Below are 16,139 nucleotides of genomic sequence, written 5' to 3'. Positions count from 1 at the left end.
TCTTATTATTTCATTTACCAAACTTACATATAGTAAAGGGAAGCCTCTTAGAAAGAGGTCCTATTTAATGAACCTTGTCTTAATGACACCATTCAGTCATTTCTCCTTTTCTTTTCTTTAGGGTGTTAAGCATTGTTCTCCCTGGGGAAAACTATATAGAGAGAGCATTAGTGTTTAATTAAAAGTAACAATAATAACCAAAGAGCCAACTCCTGAAGACACTGTAATCCATCATAATTTTAGACTCTTTGGTAGCTTGGGTGGGTTTCTTTGGGTAGAGTTTATGGCAGCAAATGAGCAAGAATACCAAAGGGGAAAAAATATCAGTGCTGGTTAAGCAAAAATAAACATTTTTAAAAAATTGAAACATTTGCTGATTTCCTTATGTTATTTCAGTGGGTAGATTTCCAAGCTATTCAGGCTTTTATTTTTTCTATAGCGAAGGGAAAAAAGGGAAAACCTTAGTGCTCAGGCCTGGCTTATTAAATGTGTTTCAGTAGCTGCCTTAGTTTGGGAGCAATTTTCCTTAGTAATTGGCTTTTCTTTCTGACTACTGTTTCTGTCTGAGAATTTTATATACTAGGTAAACAGTTATACTGGAGCCCCTCCTATCCACAGACAGTGTCTTTTCTGTTCTACCCTCCTTCCTGCAGGTGACTGTTCTTTTTACACCCAGATGCTCTTGCTGCATAGTTCTTTGAACTCTCTTAGTTAAAGTCATAATGTTTTTATTTCTCTGTGTGGCTTTTGGAAACTAGAGGGTGGTTGAATTTATTTTGACACTTGGTGGGGAGGAGAGGGAAATAAAATGTGTTTGCTTAAAAAAACCCAACAAAACCAATTGCTTTGAGGGATGGGATGGGGATAGAGAATAGGGGAGAAAGTGACTCATTTGAGTATAACTTTGTATTCTATTTTTTCCTATCAATTTGTTACTGTCTTAAGTAGCCACCTACACTTACTGTCCTTAGAATGCTGTAACCAGTAAGAAAAACAACATAATGGATTACACAGTGCAGAATTTAGAAGGCTTTTTACATTAAATTACCTATTGGTAAATAAGAATTCCAGTTACCAAGAAACTTCCTCCCACAGTGGCCTGTCACTGCCTTGGGACTTTAGAAAACAGTATTCCAGATCACTTTGGAGCTTAACGGGTCTCCCTTATGTATATTTGTTGCAGGTCTCTTATCTGTCTGTTTAGTGCAATTAAATGCCTTAAATAAGCCTTAGTCATCCACCTCCTAATTCCCCCAAACAATAAACAACTTACATGAAGATGGATTTGTCATTTTACATGGTAAATCAGAGTAGGCAAGCCTTTGATTAGTTTTAAAAACCTATTAAATGTTTTACAAAATCCAATGTGTTTGGACGATTTTAAGACCTTTTAAGAGCTAATTCTATCTAAGTAAGGGATTAGATGCCTAGATGCTATAGCAATTGGGCTAGTGAAAGTGAAAGAGAAGGGCCAATGCCTATATTGGGGTACAAAGTAAGCAAATATGATTTAAAGAAAAAAATAAATAAAAGGAAACATAGGTAGATAGATAGATAGATAAAACATATAATTCTTTCGGTAACATGTCTGAGGTGATTGGGAGTAACAGCTTGTTTTTTTTGAAGCATTAAAAGAGAAATTAATGGGTAATTCCTTTTATGGGATGGGTTCATTATGACCTGTCCCAGATCTCCTAAGTTTTTTTCAGTTCTGTGATTTCATTCATTTATATAACTTATTAAGCTCCCAAATGTAACTAATAGATAATTTATTAGTCTGTTGATGTTCATAATATTCTTAAGAGATCAGTGAATTTAGCAGTGATGAAATCTGCCATTATAGCCTCCGAGGCATATTTCATAATGTCCCAATTCCCACTTTTTTTTTTTTTTGCCGTATGTGGGCCTCTCACTGTTGTGGCCTCTCCCATTGTGGAGCACAGGCTCCGGACGAGCAGGCTCAACGGCCATGGCTCACGGGCCCAGCCGCTCCACGGCATGTGGGATCCTCCCAGACCGGGGCACGAACCCGTGTCCCCTGCATCGGCAGGCGGACTCTCAACCACTGCGCCACCAGGGAAGCCCCCCAATTCCCACTTTTAAATGGAGGCAAGGAATCTTTAGATTCTGATTAGTTCCTTTTTATTCAAGATTTATTCTCCCTCCCTACTTGCCTCCCTCTCTCCATCCGTCTTTCTGTTTCTGTCTCTTTCCGGAAAAGTGTGTGGAATCAGAGGATGGTTGTTCATCATTGTAGCAATGAAACTGTGTTGGGTATTTAATCATGTTTAAATACTTATTACCTCTCCCTGTTTTCCACTGATGTGTTACCTGGCATTTAAAAATTGCTTGTGTAAGATTACCCTTTTATTAAAACTAGCAGTAGCTTTAAAATATAGTTTTGTCCATGTAAGTGCTCATAATTTTTTTCTTCACTGTAAATTATATTGTTTTTCCACAACAGTAACTGTCTTGTTACATTTAATGCTTTTTGCCTTGCGCTTTTACTCATTCAAATTATACAAGTAGTAGAATAATGCATGCTTTTTGAAGAAGTTAAAATAGTACAGAAATTACTAAAATTTCAGTGCCCCTTCTTAGTCATATCATATAAACTCTTCCCCAGCAGTTAGTATGTATCCTTCTTTTTTTCTATGCACACATTGTACTTAAATGTGTATTTATGTATATATATATATACATTCTTCAGTTATATTTATCATGTACTATATGGTAGAAATACTTTCATATCAAAATGTAGATCTACCTCAATTTTTAGAAATGCTGCTTAATATTCCATAATATGGATTTTTAGTTAACTATTTCCTTACTGATAGACATTTAGATTGCCTCAAGTTTTTTATTATGACAAACTGTGCTGCCAGTGTCCTTGTGCTAGATTTCAAATAGGTCAAAAGGTTTTGTTCTCCAAAGACTATAATAGTTTTTATTCCCACTAATGTGAAAGTATTCATTTCCCCACACTTCTGACCCTGGTGTGTTTGTGTGTGTCTGTGTATGAGAGAGAGAATATGTGTTAATATTTTGATTTTCACAGTTAATTTAAAAACTGATTGTATGGCCTCTGGGGTACTTAGTAATTTTTTTGAGAACCTTTGAAATACCTCCTTAGAGATACGGCATTACTATAGTAGGGGTATTAGAGAATAATAGTGCTACTTTTTAATTACAAAAGACAAGGAGCTAGCAAGAGGGAAGAGATATGGGAACATATGTATATGTATAACTGATTCACTTTGTTATAAAGCAGAAACCAACACACCATTGTAAAGCAATTATACTCCAATAAAGATGTTAAAAAAAAAAAGGAGCTAAAAAAAAAAAGGAGCTACTTTTTGATGGACTGCTACTGCCTTCTAGTGGTTAATCTTGACATTTTCTTTATTTTAAGCAATTTCACATTCCTTTGTGATGGTTTGTCTTTAAAACTTTGCTACCTCGTTTTTCTTTGTTTTGTTGTCCATTCCTTAGTTTGATACATAAAATTTGTATCAAACTAATTCAGCATTGTTTGTTTTCATTAATATACCCTTTACTCTGACATTCTTTTTTGTTTTTTTTTCTGACATTCTTAACTATGAAAAATCACTAACACTCTGGTCGAGTACAGCAGTTCAACTTCATTGCAGGTACTTTGCTACGTCCAAAATTATAGAGCAGTAATTGTAATGTTCTGCTAGCTTCTGAATTTTAGTCCATGCCTTACAGCTAGGATCATAAGCGTTGTATGTTATAAACCTTGGAAATTTAGGATATTTTATTTCTCTCTTGGATACTTTTGAGGGTTAATTCAGGAAAAGGATTAATTTACAGTAGATCAGAGATCATAAATTTGCTTGCACTCGTTATACCACTCAAGTGCCGTTTGAGACATTATTGCAGTGTTTGAATTCAGTATTGTCTTCCTTATAGGTCATGATCCTGTTCATTGTAATCTTATCAAAGAACAAGTCCTTATATCTAATATGTGTTTATTTTGTATTCACTGCTTTTGACAGGAAGCATATTGAATCTTTAAAAGTTTGTTCTTTTACAGTCCTGAGATTCTGCTGTCTCCTTTTATTCTTTTTAAGTGCAACCGTGAAAATTTTCCATCATGCCCTGGACTCCTTACTAGCGTAGCTATTTCTCACATTGCATTTTCTTGTTAATTTATAAACTTTACATTTCACCTGACTGCGTGCATTATTAACAGCTTGTATGTAATTAATAAAAGGTTATATTTATTGCCTTTGTATTTTTGATCTTTTATCTTTAAATGGCTTGATTCCCTGTCACTTCCCCAGTTGCAGTTAAGCTCCCCTAACTCCTCAACTTTATTTTACTGGGTTCTATTGGCCTGTTTCTTAACTATTTTCTCTAAGAAATAAACTAGCTTGATCCTGGCTATGGCTAGAGCGACTTTCTATTAATAAAACAGGTAGTTCTTTGATCTTAATCTTGTTGTCTATCACTTGACATAACACATTCCAATTTGTCTGATATTTACCTAGGTAAAAAATATTACCAGTTCTTTTTTACATTTTTTAAATGGCTACGTGCTCTATAGCAATATGTAGTACCTACCTTATTCTCAGCTTCCCACGAAGATATAAAAGTCAAGTATAAATATCTTCAATCATCTGACTTGAAAAGTCTATTCTACATTTTCACCTAATTGCCTTTTGAACTTCATACATTTATGAAACTCAAGACTCTTATACTTAACTATTGGCCTTTCTCATTCTGGTCCAGACATTGACCAAGTGTCCACCATATGCTGAGGTAAAGTGCCATGAATTTAAGGGGATATGCAGAAGAAGCAGCACAAGACACAGACTTTACCTTCAAAGAACATATAGTATATGGTTGGGGAGCAAGAACGATGCATTAATTTTAACAAGAATATGAAGAAAGAAGTTCATGACTTAGTAGACTATCATTTTAATATAAACCAGCCCTGAGTTTAAAAATTTACCAGCTTTAAAAATCTAATAGTAATAGAAAGTACCCATATCAAGGACTGAATACAGCTAATACATTTTATGAAACCATTTAAAAACTACAAGGTATTCAGTTATCAGATACTTTAAAATAACATATATATTCAAAAGTAAAAGAACAAGGTGAAAATTGCAGCAAAGAACTGGACGTTATAAAAAAGAATCAAATGGAAGTTCTAGAATTTAAAAATATAATATCTGAAATTATGAACTCAGTAGATGAATTTAACAGAGTAGACAATGATGAGAAAGTATTAGTGAACATGAAGATAGGTCAGAAGGAAATAGCTAATGGAAGCACAGAGAGAGAAAGAGACAAATCCAACAAAAAAAACCACAGAAAAGAGTGTAAGACGTGTGGGGCACAATAAAGAAAGTTTGACATGTGTATAACTGGAATCCCAGAATAAGAGGAGAAAATGGAATTGAAGCTATAGCTAGATAATTGCCAAGAATTTTCCAAACTGATGAGCGATAACAAGCTATGGAGTCAAGCATTACAAAACCCAAGCAGGACAAATAAAACTATACCTGTATACATCATAGTCAAATTGCTGAATACCAGAGATAGAATCTTAAAAGTGGCAGAGAGAAAGAAAGCTTTTCAAGGTAAAAGCAATAAGATTGAGCACTGATTCTTAACAGAAATAGTGAATCCAGAAGACAGTGTTATGAGATCTTCAAAGAGTTAAAAGAAAACGAATTAGAATTCTGTAAGCCGTGAAATACCCTCCAAAAGTGAAAGCAAACACATCCAAATATTTTATTTTTGCCTCAAGATGTGACATGTATATTTACAGCCCTGGATCCATATACTTGCTGACCAGTCAGCTTTCTCTTACTGCCTCTTCTGTGAGCCTCTAAAATTCACAGTTCAATTTATAATTTCAGGTAGTCGTAACAAGTCAAATTCCAAGATGTCAGATCTCCTTTCTTTGATTTTGAGAAAAGGCAAAGTCTCTACTTTATTTCAGTATCTATAAGATAGGATAATATCTACCCATCCTATGTCGCATGGCTGCTCTGAGAATCAGTTCTCTTAACATATGTTCACCAAGTTTTTCAACTGAAAATTGCTATAAGAATGTAATGATTTATGTATTAGTTTTTTATTTATGAATTTTAAATGGTAAATGCAAAATAGACATTTTCAAATAAACAAAAACTGAACATTCATCTCAGCAGACTCACACTAAACAAAATACTAAAAGTAGTTTTTCAGGCAGAAGGAAAATGATTTCAGATGAACACCCAGAGATGCAGGAAGGAAGGGAAAGCAAAGAGTAGTATAAATATAAAATATAAATGAATACTGTCTGTATAGAACAGTAGTGTCTTCTGGGATTTAAAATATATGTCCAGGGACTTCCCTGGTAGCACAGTGGTTAAGAATCTACCTGCCAGTGCAGGGGACATGGGTTCAATCCCTGGTCTGGGAAGATATCACATGCCGCAGAGCAACTAAGCCCATGCACCACAACTACTGAGCCTGCACTCTAGAGCCCACGAGCCGCAAGTACTGAGCCCATGTAGGGCCCGTGTGCTGCAACTGCTGAAGCCCACGTGCCTAGAGCCTGTGCTCCGCAACAAGAGAAACCACCACAATGAGAAGCCTGCGCACCGCAATGAAGAGTAGCCCCCGCTCACCGCAACTAGAGAAAGTCTGTGCACAGCAATGAAGACCCAACGCAGTCCCCCCCCAAAAAAAAACTCACATTAATACACAAAACAATAGTAGCGTATGAGACAGGAGGGAAATTAAATTCAGTTAGAGTGTTCTAAGGTCCTTGCATTATCCTGGAAGTGGTAAAAGTTATAATTAAGCTTTAGTAAGTCAAGGAAACAAAGTCTAGCAAAAGAATGTGTGATACTATGATCCAGCAGTCCCACCACTGGGCATATACCCAGAGAAAACCACAATTCAAAAAGACACATGCACCCCAGTGTTCATTGCAGCACTATTTACAATAGCCAGGTCATGGAAGCAACCTAAATGCCTATCGACAGATGAATGGATAAAGAAGATGTGGTACATATATAAAATGGAATATTACTTAGCCATAAAAAGGAACGAAATTGGGTCATTGTTGAGACGTGGTTGGATCTAGAAACTGTCATACAGTGAATAAGTCAGAAAGAGAAAAACAAATAACATATATTAATGCATATATGTGGAACCTAGAAAAATGGTACAGATGAACCGGTTTGCAGAGCAGAAATTGAGACACAGATGTAGAGAACAAACGTATGGACACCAAGGGGTGAAAGCTGTGGGGGTGTGGGGATGGTGGTGTGATGAACTGGGCGATTGGAATTGACATGTGTACACTGATGTGTATAAAATTGATGACTAATAAGAACCTGCTGTATAAAAAAATAAAATTCAAAAATTATATGAAAAAAATGTATGATACACAAGTAGAGGGGGAAATGAATAATAATTTTAAAAAAACCTTAATCCAAAAGAAGGCAAGAAAGAAGAAGAGAACACAGAACAGGAGGGCAAATAGAAAACAAACGTATGATGGCAGTTCTAAACCAAAGTTTGTAGTCATTATGTTAAATGTAAATGATTCAAATACTCCAAGTAGAAAACAGTTTCCTAACTGCATTAAAAATGTGTTGCTTATGTACAAGAAGGAATTCTCTCTCTCTCCATCCCTCCCTCCCTCCTACCTTTGAAATACACACCAATAGATAAATAGACAGACAGATAGGCTGACCGTCCCAGGAAAGTTGAATGTAAAATGGTGTAAATACTAACTAAAAGAAAGTTGGCAAAACTATGCTGACATTGCACAAAGTAGACTTTGAGGAAAGAATCATTGCAAGAGATAATGAAACATGTTTCAGACTGATCTAAAAAGATTAACCTACCAGGAAAATAAAATAAATATAAATTTGTGTAACCAAATAACTACCCTCAAAATATATAAACCAGATTGACAGAGCTAAAAGAGAAATAAACTAATCCACAATCTCGGTGGGAGATTTTAACTTACTCCCTTAGTAACTGTTAGAATCTGCCAAAAAGAAAAATTCAGTGAGAATACAGAATTGAATAATACAATGAAAAATTTAATCTCATTGATATATAAATTTAATCTCACTGTGGCCCACAACTGCAGAATATACCCTTGTTTTTCAAATGCACATGGAACACAAAATTGACTGTAAAGCTGAGCCATAAAGCAAATCTGAAAAATTTTCCAAAAAATGGAAATTGAAATCGTATAGAATATTTTCCCTGACCACAAAGAAAAGCTAGATATCAGTAACAAAAGTACAGCTGGAAAATTTCTACATGTTTGAAAATTAAGCAGTGCATTTCTCAATAACCCCATAGGTTGAAGAATAACATGATGAAAATGTAGCATGTCTCAATTTATATGCTACCACTAAAGCTGTGTTTAGAGGAAAATTTATAGCTCTAAATGCATATATTAGAAAAAAGAAGGGACTTCCCTGGTGGTCCAGTGGTTAAGACTCTGTGCTTCCAATGCAGGAGGCCTGGGTTCGACTCCTGGTCAGGGAACTAGATCCTGCATGCCGCAGCTGAAAGATTCCGTGTGCCGCGACTAAAGATCCTGCCTGCTGCAACAAAGACCTGGTGCAGCCAAATGAATGAATGAATGAATGGCAAAAAGAAGAGCTAAAAATTGGTAACCTTAAAGTATCCACCTCAGGGGTTTAGTTAGATCAGCAAATCAAGAAGGTAGAAGGAATGAGATACTAAAAGAGTAGAATTTTATGAAATGTGACAGGATTTGGAAAGCTAAAAGTTAGTTCTTTGAAAAGTCTAATAAGAAAATTGATAAATCCTTGACAAGAAAAATTAAGAAAAGTGAGAGAAGGTAGCAATAACCAATATTAGGAATAAAAGGGGATTACTACAGATCTTGCATTTAAATGATTTTTGGAGGATATTATGACAGTGTGTATAAAAACATTTTTTAAATTTATTTTTATATTTGGCTGCGTTGGGTCTTTATTGCTGCGCCTGGGCTTTCTTCAGTTGCAGTGAGTGGGGGTCACTCTTCATTGCAGTGTGTGGACTTCTCATCGAGGTGGCTTCTCTTGTTGCAGAGCACGGGCTCTAGGCACGTGGGCTCAGTAGTTGTGGCTTGCGGGCTCTAGAGCCCAGGCTCAGTAGTTGTGGCGCACAGACTTAGTTGCTCCGCGGCACGTGGGATCTTCCCGGACCAGGCATCAAACCCATGTCCCCTGCATTGGCAGGCGGATTCTTAACCACTATGCCACCAGGGAAGCCCTATGCTTATAAATTTGAAAACACTATTGCATAAATTTACAGAAAGTACAGTGTAAGAAAATTGTTGCAAGAACGGATTCAAGATGTGAATCATCTTATATCTATAATTAAAAACCATTTCACAAAGATGGCTTCACTGATGGACTCTTCTAAGCATTTGGGAAAGATGTAACATCAGTCTTGCATATACTCTTCCAGGAAACAGAAAACAGGAAATACTTTCCAACTTGCTTTTTGAGGTCAAACCACACAAAAACATCAAAAGAAAGTAACTTTCAGGCCAGTCTCTCTGAAACATAGATGTAAAAGTCTAAAACAAAATATGCCAAATCCAGCAATATGAAAAAAGATAATGCACATAACCGAGTTGAGTTTAATTCAGGAATGGAAGATTGTTTGGACATTCAAAAATCTATTCGAATTCTCACAATAATAGAATAAAAGAAAAATTATGTGATCATTTCAATTGATGCAGAAAAAGTGCTTGATAAAATTTAATACTTATGATTAAGGTGTTTATTTTTTAAAAATTTGCGAAAAAGATACAGCGAGGAATTTCCTTAATCTGACAGAGAATCTACGGAAAAGTTACAGCAAGCATCATAATAGGGGAGTAGTGAAAGATTTCCTCTTGAAATTGAGAACTGAAGAAGGATGCTTACTGTCAGCACTTCTATTTAGCATATATTGTACTGGAGGCCTTGGCCAGTGTAATAGGCAAGAAAAAGTAATGAAAGGTATGAGACTTATAAAAGAAGGGATAAATTTGTCGTTATTCTTAATATAATTGTACATGTAGAAAATCTAAAATAATCTGATAAACCATAAGAATAAAAAAAGTGAATTAGCAGGGTGGTGAGGCTGTGAGGCTATTATAAAAATCAATTGTATTTGTGCATGTTAGCAAGAAACAATAGAAAATGTGGTAAAAATATTTATACAATAAAAAATGTCAAATATTTAGGAATAAATTTTTTTTTTTCTTTTTTTTTCTTGCGTTATGCGGGCCTCTCACTGTTGTGGCCTCTCCCATTTGCGGAGCACAGGTTCCGGACGCGCAGGCTCAGTGGCCATGGCTCACGGGCCCAGCCGCTCCGCGGCATGTGGGATCTTCCCGAAACGGGGCACGAACCCGCGTCTCCTGCATTGGCAGGCGGACTCTCAAGCACTGCGCCACCAGGGAAGCCCTTTAGGAATAAATTTAACAAAAATGGGCAAGGCCTCTACATAGAAAACAAAAGAAAGAAAATTTTAAAAGAAATAAATGATATTCATAGATTGGGAGACTCAAAATTATAAAGATGCCAGTTTGCAAGTTGGAGTTATGTTGAATCTATAGATTATTCAAAAGTCCAGCAGCACGTGCGTGTGTGTGTGTAAATTAACATGCTAATTGTACAGTTTATTAGGGAAATGTAAGGAGCCAAGAATAGCCAAGATGATCTTGAAGAAAGATGTGTTTGAAAACTTCCACTACCTGATATCAAGACTTGTTATAAAGGTACAAGATATTAACAGAAGGGTAGGCAAATAGAACAGTGGAACAGAATATAGGGTCAAGAAAATATCCCTATCTCACACCATACACAATCAGTTCTAAGTGGATTGTAGATATAAATATGAATGGTAAATAATATACCTTCTAGAAGATAATGGAGAATAGCTTCATAATTTGGGGGTAGGTAAGGTTTCTTAAGCTGAACACAAAGTACTGATCATAAAAGAAAAAAAATAAATTGGACTACATTAGGTTTAGTAACTTACGTTCAACAAAAGTCACCATTAAGGGCTTCCCTGGTGGCGCAGTGGTTGAGAGTCCGCCTGCCCATGCAGGGGACACGGGTTCGTGCCCTGGTCTGGGAAGATCCCACATGCCGCGGAGCGGCTGGGCCCGTGAGACACGGCTGCTGAGCCTGCGCGTCCGGAGCCTGTGCTCCTCAACGGGAGAGGCCACAACAGTGAGAGGCGCACGTATCGGTTAAAAAAAAAAAAGTCGCCATTAAGCAAGTGAAAAGGGGGAAGGTATGCATAATACATATAACCACAAAGGATTTGCATCTGCATATATAAAGAGACTGCAAGTCAGTACAACAGACAGTCCAAAGGAAAAATGAGCAAACAGCACTTTTCAAAAAGGATATCCAAAGAGTCAATAAGTATGAAAATATGTTGAACCGAATTTGTCATACCCGAGAATGGTTAAAATTAAAGAGACCAACAATACCAAATGTTGTTGAAGATGTGAAGTAACTGGAACATCCATGCACTGCTGCTTGCTGTGCTGAACTTCGAAAACTGATCACAGTTTCTACTAAACCTGAACACACACATACCCTATAACCTACATCTCCATTTAAAAAAATTGAAAAAGAAATTTTATTGAGGTATCATTGACATTTATTAGTTTCAGATGTACTACATGGTTTGATATTTGTATACTGTGTGAAATGATGATCACAATAAATCTAGTTAACATCAATCACCACATGTAGATACAAATTTTTTTTCTTGTGATGAGAACTTTTAAGATTTACAACTCTTTGAAACTTTCACATATGCAGTACAGTATTAACTGTAGTCGCCATGCTATACATTACATCATTTTCACTCCATCCATTTTGCCCACCCCCTGCCTGTGGCAACCACAAATCTGTTCTGTATATCTATGAGCTTGTTTGTTTGTCTGTCTTTTACGAGTCTACATATAAGTAAGATCATATGGTATTTGTCTTTCTCTGTTTGACTGACTTGACTTAGCATAATGCCCTCAAGTTTCATCTGTGTTGTTGTAAATGGTAAGATTTCATTCTTTTTTGTAGCTTAATAATATTGCATCGTATGCATGTGATGTGTGTGTGTGTGTGTACACACCACATTTTCTTTATCCATTCGTCAGTGGGCACTTAGGTTGTTTCCATATTGGATAAATATCCAGAATTGATATTGCTGGATTACATGGTAGTTCTGTTTTTAATTTTTTGAGGAACCTCCATACTGCTCTCCACAGTGGCTGCACCAATTTACACTCCCATCAACGGTGCCTAAGGGTTCCCTTTTCTCCACATCCTCACCAACACTTGTTATTTCGTCTTTTTGATTATGACCGTTCTAACAGGTATGAGATATGTCATCCACAACTCCATTTTTGATAGGAATATGAATAGATGCACACCAAGAGATTTGCACAAGAAGCCCCAACTGTAAACAACACAAATGTCATTAACAGTAGAATGGATACATATTTATTCTATAATCATATAAGGAAATGCCGAATAATGGCAGAAATGTATTATCTGCCTCACACAACACCATCAGTGATGTTCCTTACGGTTCTGTCCTACGCCCTTTGCTTCTCCTTCATTTCCATGGCTTCAGCGTTCATTTGTGCTTTCAGGACTTACAACTATATTGCCTCAGCCTAGTCTGTTCCAGACTAGAACTCAGCTGTCTGTGGGCATCACTGCTCAGAGGTCCTGCAGACATCTCAAGGTCAGCATATACTGAACTCTTCTCCACATTTCCTGAATCTGCTTCTCCTCTAGGAAGGTACATGTCTCAGCAGTGGTGCCAGCATTCACCCTGGGAATCTTTTGTTGATCAGCTTCTCTATACTACTTTCATGCCCCCAAATATAAACTGAGAGTAGGAACCTTTTATGTTTTATTCAGTAGTGAATTTAATGTAGTAGGGCCTCCATTTGTATTTTGTTGAATACTTCTATCCTCCTTTTTCCATATTCAGTTTGGTTTCCAAGCTCAGTAGGTTTTTATCTCCTAAGTACTTATAAAATCCTTGTAATGCCTACAGCCCCTACCTAGCTAAGACTACCATCTGTTGTCTGGACTACTTTGAAGGGATCAAGGGATGAGTCAGTGGGAGCAGTTTGGAAGAAGAGGTATAAGGTTAGGACATTTATGTTGTTGGTGAAATATCTAATATACAACATGTAAAACTTTGCATTTTTCTGTGATGGATCCAACTTTATTCAAAGTTATAACTAATATGGAGTGTCACCTCATGATTTTAACTTTCTTTTACGGCCAAGTACTGTACTCATCATTGTGAACTCGTCTATTCTGGGAGTGGGAGGTGAAGGTGGGTTGAGAGGATAAAAGACAAAAAGGGATAAGGGAGGATCTGTCTTTTGTTAGTTTCATATTCCTTTCTAATGATGTTCCCATCCCCTCTTTGCTAAGGGTCACTAACCTTGACTTTCTAGATATACAGGGTGGCTGCATCCTGCTTCTCTCTGAATTATAACATATAGTATCTTGATCTATTTTGCTAATGAGGCCTCCAATTCAGATTGTAAATTGAACTTTCTAATCTGACCCCTATTTTTCATGTTATTATAAGATAGTGCTGTTTTTGGCTTCTTATGTATATTAAGACAGTGCAAAAACTTCAGGCTTCTCTGCTTGGAGTGCTTGGATTGGAGTTTCTTAACACAGTTCATGGATATAAATCCAGATATCTTTACGGGAGCAGGACTTAAAATTGAGGGCAAGAATCTGTCTCGGCAAGATATTCTTTCCTAGATTTGAAATAATAGGTTTGCCTTTTCTCACCCATTTTTTCCCCCAGTTTAAATATCAACTGTGTTGGGCCATGATGTGTTTGTATATATGGGGCATTTTGTTATTAACAAATTTTTATAGATACCACTATCTGAAATTATCATGCTTTTAAAAAATATTTATCTATAAATTTGTTTGTCTTATTTCTCTCCCCCAAGTAAATAAGCTCCATGAGAGCAGGAACCTTCTCTGTTTTGTTCTCCTGTGTCAGAGAAACATTTGACAAATAGTTATTGACTGAAGGAGTATGCTTCTACTTGGGGCTTGGGTGGTTTTTCTTCTTAGAGTATCTCCATTTTTCTTTCAGCATTGGAGAGGGGTCTCTTGAAAACACTGCAGAAACTGGATGAATATCTGAATTCTCCCCTCCCTGATGAAATTGATGAGAATAGTATGGAGGACATTAAGTTTTCCACACGTAAATTTCTGGATGGCAATGAAATGACACTAGCTGATTGCAACCTGCTGCCCAAACTGCACATTGTCAAGGTAGGCCTGCAGGATGTGGGGCACTATTACACCTAGTATCTACTAAGACAGCACTTCCTCTGTGTAAAACTTGGCTGATCTTCTGACACGCACTATTCAGCACCCCCCAAATAGTGTAACTTAATGTTGTTCAGGCAATAGTTGAAACACCCTAGGGTTGATTAAATGGAAAATTATGTCTTAAAATCAAGGCATATGAGAAATTGGATTTTTTTTTTCTGTGACTGCATAAAAATTCAAAGATGTAACAGGTAACTTTGAAGTGGTGGCTACACTGACTTATAGCATCAAACTTTGTTCTCTGATCACCTGGCTTTTTCTTTTCAAGGCAGAAAATATTTATTGAGCATTTATTGTGTGAAACACTATGCTGTATAGGATGGTTGTGCAGTAAAGATCAAGATCAAGAAAAACAGAGATCTAGTGTGTGTGTGTGTGTTCAAAGTATTTATCCAGTGATTATACTTGCTGTTTCTCTGGATGGCCGAGGCAGGCATTTGCAATGACCATCACACTTGTGAATCTCTGGAGTAGCGTGCAGTCCTTATTTAAAAGTCTAGTTAGAATGAAGGTGACAGGCTTCAGGTAGAAGCAGTTTTCAGAGATCCACAGGATTAATTTGCCCTGAAATCAGATGTATGTCTGGTTTATAAGACATGGCATATAAATGTTAATTTTTGATCTCTTTGTATTTCAGGTGGTGGCCAAAAAATATCGCAACTTTGATATTCCAAAAGGAATGACCGGCATCTGGAGATACTTAACTAACGCGTATTGTAGGGATGAGTTCACCAATACCTGCCCCAGTGATAAGGAGGTTGAAATAGCATATAGTGATGTAGCCAAAAGACTTACCAAATAAAATGACACTTACGAGAGAGATGTCTTCACATCTTCCCCTAAGAACATGCTTTTCCTAACAGACTGCTCCTCTTCCTATAAAATAGAAACTTTATTTTGCACAAACATGCAGTTATTCCAGATGAGGATAAAGGATAGACAAGGTATAGTAGCTATCTTTAAATATATACTCCTAAGCAGTATTATTTTAAAATTCTTTTACCCTGCCTACCTCCCCTACCCCGTATCCTCCTAATTTGGAGACACTCCATAAAAACTTTTCACTTTAAAGGCAGTTTGCCATCTCTCTGGAGCCCTCACCACTGTCTCCATTCACTGTGTATAGATGGCAGAACTTTTGAGGTGCACTGTTTAACTGTTAAAATAGTAATCACCACCTCATCAGGCCCAAACTGGTGCATAATGCACGGTACAAGGAATATTTATGTATTTTTGGAATTTTGTAGTATTTAGTAAGAGTATATGGAAGGATTGCTACTGTATCAAAATATTCTGTTTCAATTTAGTCTATCCTGGATTTGTACTAAAGGATGTTACCACCAGAGAAAAGAGCCTTCTACAGAAAGTCACTACAGATTTTGCTATTTTACTTCGTATGTGGATTTTTACTTTTGCCTAAACGCATTTATCCGTCATATCAATTATAATATCTGACACTACGTAGAAGCTAAAAGTCTAGAGGGAGGAACAATATTTGCAAGATCTTCTTCAAGCCTTTTATGCATATAAGAGAAACCAATGGGCACGTGATACTCTCTGTCTAAATATGTTACTGGTTATATGTATTTTGCCCAGTGCCATTCATTTGGAACATTATTACTTTCTTCCTTTATTTTAAAAAGGCTCCTTTTTTTAGGTAAGCATCGGTCTTGCTGTTTGTAGATCGTTTGAGCAACACTATGTAAGCTGATATTTAGTTGATTTAGCTGTAGCAGTACA

At 36.6% G+C, this 16,139-nt stretch overlaps 1 protein-coding gene across 1 annotated transcript in view; it reads left to right on the top strand.

Moving 5' to 3' along the window:
* The window catches only part of CLIC4 (CLIC family member 4), an 83,845-nt gene extending 68,275 nt beyond the window's left edge, over nt 1-15,570 (top strand). Inside the window, exons 5-6 of the mRNA XM_007459149.1 lie at nt 14,158-14,339; nt 15,037-15,570. Coding sequence (XP_007459211.1) covers nt 14,158-14,339; nt 15,037-15,201 — 347 coding nt within the window. The 3' untranslated portion in view covers nt 15,202-15,570. The remainder of the gene's footprint in view (nt 1-14,157; nt 14,340-15,036) is intronic.
* Nucleotides 15,571-16,139: the final 569 nt, after the last annotated feature.

The sequence above is a fragment of the Lipotes vexillifer genome, unplaced genomic scaffold, assembly GCF_000442215.2.
Source record: "Lipotes vexillifer unplaced genomic scaffold, Lipotes_vexillifer_v1.1 scaffold496, whole genome shotgun sequence".
Taxonomy (NCBI): Eukaryota; Metazoa; Chordata; class Mammalia; order Artiodactyla; family Lipotidae; genus Lipotes; species Lipotes vexillifer.
The sequence above is the reverse complement of the archived record's forward strand: the minus strand, read 5'-3'. Positions and strand labels throughout refer to the sequence as shown.